Genomic DNA, 7,099 nt, shown 5'->3' with positions numbered 1-7,099 from the left:
ATATATATATATATATATATATATATATATATATATATATATATATATTTTGTAGAACTAAATATTCAGCAAAGGAGGTTATTGTGTACAAGCTTCATGCAGTAGTGACCCAACTGCATAAATTCATGTATTAATCTTACAACAATCTCAATGGTTTATCACTGTGAAATACAGGAAGTGGAGAATTAGTTTTTATAGAAAGTGCAGTTGCCAAGATAGCCATAATAGATCACAACAATGCAGAACTAGAATCATGATTAAGTTCATAATATACTTTACTATTTTGTTACTAGTCTGTAAATCTTAGTTTTTTTTTTTTATAACCCTCATGAATGCCTTGTCCGATTCCAGCTGTTTCCCCCCCATTACAGCACCTATCACACAATTCAGTTCTTTCCTGAGTATTCATACAGTTAGTTTGAGGAGAAGCATGTTCAGTGCAGGAATGGCAGAATCTTGTCATTAAACCACTGTTCTGTAAACTGAAGATGATCACCATCTGTAGTCAGAAAGATCAACTTTCCAGCCTTGTCCATCTCTCTCAGCCCCAAACGATCCTGCATAGAAGAGAGCTAGTTACAGCATGGGGAGATTAAAACTATTACAGTCTGTGGTTTAATCTGTAAATACTTTACTTTTTATTATGTCCTGTAATAAGTGGATTCTAAACTATTTTCTAATGAATTCCACAGTAGCTAAAAACAGATTGGAGTTTAAGATAGAGCAGCGATATTTTTGCTTCTTTAATGTTAAATGGCTAACAGTAACCGGAACCACTTCCTTAATCTGTTTCCCCATTTGTAAAAGAAAAGATCACACAAGACAAAACTGACACTGCTGTAACAAACCACTTCCTGGCTTCTAGATTTAAACTAAATGTGTATACTCACTTCTGTGTACAGGACGCTCTCCTGTAATGTCGTGGTCTCTTTGCTTTGCCCAGGTTTGTAGAATCCAAACCACTAGAGAAATTAGAAGTTAGTAAGGATAAATCATATGAAACAGAATGGGGAGGGGGAACAGACAAAGGTTTCTACTAACCTCTGAATCAACAGGTTCAACCATGGTGTCATTGAGAAATTTTACCATCACAAACTTCTGCAGAGCCTGAAGGTTACGCTTGTAACTCTCGTTCACACCCTTGAGAAAAGTGAATATTATGATTATTTCAATAGTTATAAATGGTTAATGCTTATGTCCTCAATATAACCAAGTTACTGGAAAGTAAAATATTCAGATACTCTTGACAGTAAACTTGTATAAAAGGTAATAGATCCAATTGCATGAATGGAAAATTGTAAGGTGGCTGTACTCATCTTACATGAGATTTGCTCACCAGTTATTGCTTGAGTAAGAGTGATTAATTAGACTTAACTCCCTGGATTACTGCAGTATGAGCGAGTCTCTTCACTTATAACCTCAGAATAAACAAACTCAGTCAGAAAACCATTAGAAATAGATATCATCCAATGTGTTACACCAAATTAGTCCTTACCAGAGGTGGGACCAAGTCATTGGTTTGCAAGTCACAATTAAGTCTCGAGTCTTTGTATTTAAATCCCAAGTGAAGTCTTGAGTCAACAAAGGCAAGTCAAGGTCAAGTCCTCAGGCTTAAAGTGAAAGTAAATCATAGCGTTTTAGTGTAAAAGAAATATATTCAGTGTGGAGAACCGTGTCATGCTACAAGCAGCATTGAGGTATGTTCAGTCATTTGTTTCTGGGAAGACTTGATGCATCAGAACAGGCTGACATTATTCCCTATCTGGGGAGGGGTAATCAGTATGCACTATATGTATGGAAATGGTGTACCTGGGATTCCCTTTATATTGATTGCTAAATATGTCTAAGGATATCTTTAAGGTATATTCAATGTGGGCTAGACGCTGGGAGATGCGGTTTGCTGGCTAAGGGCTGTCATTTCATTATAACTGGCCTGAGGGAGTGCATTTTTTTTTTAATGAAATTACACTTTGTAATTGAGGTGTATGTAAGAGGGGCACATGGCTTTTAACACTTTATTTGGGAACTAACATGTTTGTTTTTCTTTACTGCCCATGCGGGTCTCAGTAAGGCTAGAGTTACGCCCATGGTGGGCGGGGCCGATTTTCGCACACTCAGCATCATCCGGATCGGATAGACAGCAAGGTCCTGGGCTCCGGTGGGGCCTAAGTTGTTTTGTCAAAACGAAGAGACTTAAAGAGCTACTCAAGCAGAAACAGTGTGTTCTGGGGGTAGGTAGGCGCCGCAGCGGAGCTGTGGAGAGGTTCAGGGGCCTGAATTAATAAAAAGTTGTTATATAACAAATATTGAATTTACCAGTTATAACATATCTAAGCAAAGTGGTGCAATATTGTTAAGCTATTTTGGGCACTTAAGGACAGTTTTTATTGCTGTAATCGTTTCTGAGATGGCAGAAAAATTGTTGCACTTTTATTTAAAGGCACAGTACAATTTTCGGTTCAAAAATTTTGTCTATGTAATTTGACTTCAAAACTCAATATTTCAAATAAAGAACGACTATTATTGCTAGTCTGTTTAACATGTCTGAACTTGAGGAAACTACTTGTTCTATGTGTTTAGATGACATTGTGGAACCCCCTCTTACTTTTTGTCCCTCATGTACTGAAAGGGCCTTACAATGTAAAGAGCAGATTTTATTTAAGCAAAGTGTGTCTAAGGATGATTCTCAGTCTGAGGAGAATCAGGGTATGCCGCCAATTTCTCCCCAAGCGACGCCGGGTTCTTAAACTGCGTATACTTCATTTACTCTGCAGGATATGGCTGCAGTTATGTCATCTACCCTTACAGAGGTTTTATCTAAGTTGCCAGTGTTACAGGGCAAACGCAGAAGGGCAGAAGTCAATTTGAATACCGAGACCTCTGATGCTTTGTTGGCTATTTCCGATGTAGCCTCACAGGAATCTGAATTGGGGGTCATGGAACTTCCGATTCGGGAAGTGTGTTACCTCAGACGAACTCGGACGTCATGTCCTTTAGATTTAAGCTTGAGCACCTCCGCCTGTTACTTCGGGAGGTTTTAGCGACTCTGGATGACTGTGACTATCGTGGTACCACCAGAGAAATTGTGTAAGATGGACAAATACTTAGAGGTGCCTGCTTACTCTGATGTTTTTCCGGTTCCTAAGAGAATCTCGGAAATTATTAAGAAATTGTATCCCATATCTGACACTGTTCAGGACTCTTGGCAAACAGTCCCTAAGGTGGAGGGAGCTATATCTACCCTGGCTAAGCGTACAACTATTCCTATTGTACCAGTTACCACTGCGGCGGCCTTCTGGTTTGATGCCTTAGAAGAGTCTCTTAAGACAGACTCCTTTAGAGGATATTTTGGATAGAATTAAGGCTCTTAAGCTGGCTAATTCTTTTATTACTGATACTGCCTTTCAGATTGCCAAATTGGCGGCTAAGAATGCTGGATTTGCCATTTTAGAGCGTTATGGTTAAAATCTTGGTCTGCTGATGTGTCATCTAAGTCAAAGCTTTTGGCTATTCCTTTCAAAGGAAAAACCCTATTCGGGCCTGACTTGAAAGAAATAATTTCTGACATAACGGGGGGTAAGGGTCATCTCCTACCTCAGGATAGAACTGCTAAACTGAGGGGTAAACAAAATAATTTTCGTTCCTTTTCGGAACTTTAAAGGAGTCCCCTCTTCTTCCACTAAACAGGAAGGGAATTTTGCTCAGGCCAAGTCCGCCTGGAGACCCAAGCAGGCTTGGAACAAGGGTAAACAACCCAAGAAGCCCGCTGCTGCTACCAAGACAGCATGAAGGGGCGGCCCCCGATCCGGGACAAGATCTAGTAGGTGGCAGACTTTCTCTCTTTGCCCAGGCTTGGGTAAGAGATGTTCAGGACCCCTGGACACTGGAAATCGTGTCCCAAGGGTATCAACAGGAATTCAAAAATTCTCTCCCAAGGGGGAGGTTTCTTCTTTCACTATTGTCTGTAGACCAGATAAAGAGGCGTTCTTACGCTGTGTAAAAGACCTCTACTATGGGAGTAATTCGTCCCGTTCCAAAACTGGAACAGGGGCAGGGATTTTACTCAAATCTTTTCGTGGTCCCCAAAAAAGAGGGCATGTTTCGACCTATTTTAGATCTAAAGAGTCTAAACAAGTTTCTCAGAGTCCCGTCCTTCAAGACGGAGACTATTCAATCAATTCTGCCAGTGATCCAGGAGGGTCAATCTATGACTACCGTGGACTTGAAGGATGCATATCTTCATATTCCTATCCACAAAGATCATCATCAGTTCCTAAGGTTTGCCTTTCTGGACAAGCATTTTCAGTTTGTGGCTCTTCCCTTCGGGGTTGGCCACAGCACCCAGGATCTTCACAAAGGTTCTAGGGTCACTTCTGGCGGTTCTCAGGCCGCGGGGCATTGCAGTGGCGCCTTATCTGGACGATATTCTGATCCAGGCGTCGTCTTACCATCTGACAAAGTCTCATACAGACATGGTTCTGTCCTTTCTGAGGACTCACGGGTGGAAGGTGAATCTAGAAAAGAGTTCATTAATTCCACAGACAAGGGTTTCCTTCTTGGGAACTCTAATAGATTCCATATCCATGAAGATTTTCTTGACAGAGGTCAGAAAGTTAAAGATTCTGAATACATGCCGAGCCCTTCAGTGGCTCAGTGCATGGAGGTAATTGGATTGATGGCGGCGGCAATGGACATCATTCCGTTTGCTCGTTTTCATCTCAGACCACTACAACTGAGCATGCTCAGGCAGTGGAATGGAGATTATGCAAATTTGTCTCCTCAGATAGATCTGGATCAGGAGACAAGAGACTCTTCTTTGGTGGTTGTCGCCGGATCATCTGTGCCAAGGGACATGCTTCCGCAAACCCTCATGGGTGATAGTGACAACGGACGCCAGTCTACTAGGTTGGGGTGCAGTCTGGAATTCCCTGAAGGCTCAGGGTGTGTGGACTCAGTCGGAGTCTCTACTTCCAATCAATATTCTGGAATTGAGAGCAGTATTCAATGCACTTCGGGCGTGGCCTCAGTTGGCTTCGGCCAAATTCATCCGCTTTCAGTCGGACAACATCACGACTGTGGCTTACATCAATCATCAGGGAGGAACAAGGAGTTCCTTAGCGATGACAGAAGTATCCAAGATAATTTGATATCTGTCAGCAATTTACATCCCAGGAGTGGACAACTGGAAAGCAGACTTTTTAAGCAGACAGACGTTTCATCCGGGGGTCTTTGCCACTCTGATTTTCAGATGGGGCAGACTGGAATTGGATCTGATGGTGTCTTGTCAGAATGCCAAGCTCCCAAGATACGGATCCAGGTAAAGGGATCCTCAGGCCGAACTGATAAATGCCTTGGTCGTTCAACCTAGCTTATGTGTTTCCACCGTTTGTTCTCCTTCCCCGGGTGATTGCACGGATCAAACAGGAGAGGGCTTCGGTAATTCTAATCGCGCCTGCGTGGCATCGCAGGACTTGGTATGCCGATCTGGTGGATATGTCTTCTCTGCCGCCGTGGACGCTTCCTTTGAGGCAGGACCTTCTCAGTCAGGGACCCTTCCAACATCCGAATCTAGTTTCTCTGCAGCTGACTGCTTGGAGATTGAACGCTTGATTTTATCTAAGCAGGGGTTCTCTGACTCGGTCATTGATACTTTGATTCAGGCACGTAAGCCTGTCACTAGAAAGATCTACCATAAGATATGGTGTAAATATCTTTGTTGGTGCGAATCCAAGGGCTACTCATGGAGTAGAGTTAGGATTCCCAGGATTTTATCTTTTCTCCAAGAAGGGGTTATCGGCAAGTTCCTTAAAGGGACAAATTTCTGCTTTGTCGATTTTACTACACAAGCGTTTGGCAGATGTTCCAGACGTTCAGTCTTTTTGTCAGGCTTTGACCAGAATCAAGCCTGTGTTTAGACCAATTGCTCCACCCTGGAGTTTGAATTTAGTTCTTAATGTTCTTCAAGGGGTTCCGTTTGAACCCATGCATTCCATAGATATTAAGTTGTCATCTTGGAAGGTTTTATTTTTGGTTGCTATTTCTTCTGCTTGTAGAGTTTCCAAGCTTTCTGCGTTACAATGTGATTCGCCTTATCTTATTTTCCATTCTGATAGGAAGGAAACCAGGTTTGGTACGTAAAAACCACCTTAAGGTTGTTTCTAACAAAAATATTAATCAGGAAATTGTTGTTCCTTCCTTGTGTCCTAACCCTTCTTCTAAGAAGGAGCGTTTGTTACATAATTTGGACGTGGTCCGTGCCGTGAAGTTTTACTTGCAGGCGACTAGGGAACTCCGTCAATCATCTTCATTATTAATTGTTTTTTCTGGAAAGCGTAGGGGCCAGAAAGCTACGGCTACCTCTCTTTCTTTTTGGCTGAAGAGTATCATCCGTCCGGCATATGAGACTGCTGGACAGCAACCTCCTGAAAGAATTACGGCTCATTCTACTAGGGCTGTGGCTTCCTCATGGGCATTTAAAAACAATGCTTCTGTTAAACAGATTTGCAAGGCTGCAACTTGGTCGTCTCTTCACACTTTTTACAAATTTGATACTTTTGCTTCTTCTGAGGCTGGTTTTGGGAGAAAGGTTCTTCAAGCAGTTGGGCCTTCCGTTTAGGTTCCTGTCTTGTCCCTCCCTTTCATCCGTGTCCTATAGCTTTGGTATTGTATCCCATAAGTAAGGATGAAATCCGTGGACTCGTCATATCTTGTAAAAGAAAACAGAATTTATGCTTACCTGATAAATTACTTTCTCTTGTGGTGTATCCAGTCCACGGATTCATCCTTTACTTGAGGGATATTCTCCTTCCCAACAGGAAGTGGCAAAGAGAGCACACAGCAGAGCTGTCCATATAGCTCCCCCTCTAGCTCCACCCCCCAGTCATTCGACCGAAGGTTAGGAAGAAAAAGGAGAAACTATAAGGTGCAGTGGTGACTGTAGTTTAAAAATAAAAAAACACCTGTCTTAAAATGACAGGGCGGGCCGTGGACTGGATACACCACAAGAGAAAGTAATTTATCAGGTAAGCATAAATTCTGTTTTCTCTTGTAAGGTGTATCCAGTCCACGGATTCATCCTTTACTTGTGGGATACCAATAC

General features: G+C 42.2%; 1 protein-coding gene across 1 annotated transcript in view; it reads right to left on the bottom strand.

Moving 5' to 3' along the window:
• Window positions 1-178: 178 nt before the first annotated feature.
• Window positions 179-7,099, bottom strand: part of PPT1 (palmitoyl-protein thioesterase 1) — a 177,949-nt gene continuing 171,028 nt past the window's right edge. Inside the window, exons 7-9 of the mRNA XM_053707299.1 lie at window positions 1,042-1,140; window positions 891-962; window positions 179-557 (exon numbers count right to left, since the gene is read on the bottom strand). Of these exons, the coding sequence (XP_053563274.1) occupies window positions 435-557; window positions 891-962; window positions 1,042-1,140 (294 nt within the window). The 3' untranslated portion in view covers window positions 179-434. The remainder of the gene's footprint in view (window positions 558-890; window positions 963-1,041; window positions 1,141-7,099) is intronic.

The sequence above is a fragment of the Bombina bombina genome, chromosome 3 (assembly GCF_027579735.1).
Source record: "Bombina bombina isolate aBomBom1 chromosome 3, aBomBom1.pri, whole genome shotgun sequence".
NCBI classification, from domain to species: Eukaryota; Metazoa; Chordata; class Amphibia; order Anura; family Bombinatoridae; genus Bombina; species Bombina bombina.
The sequence above is the reverse complement of the archived record's forward strand: the minus strand, read 5'-3'. Positions and strand labels throughout refer to the sequence as shown.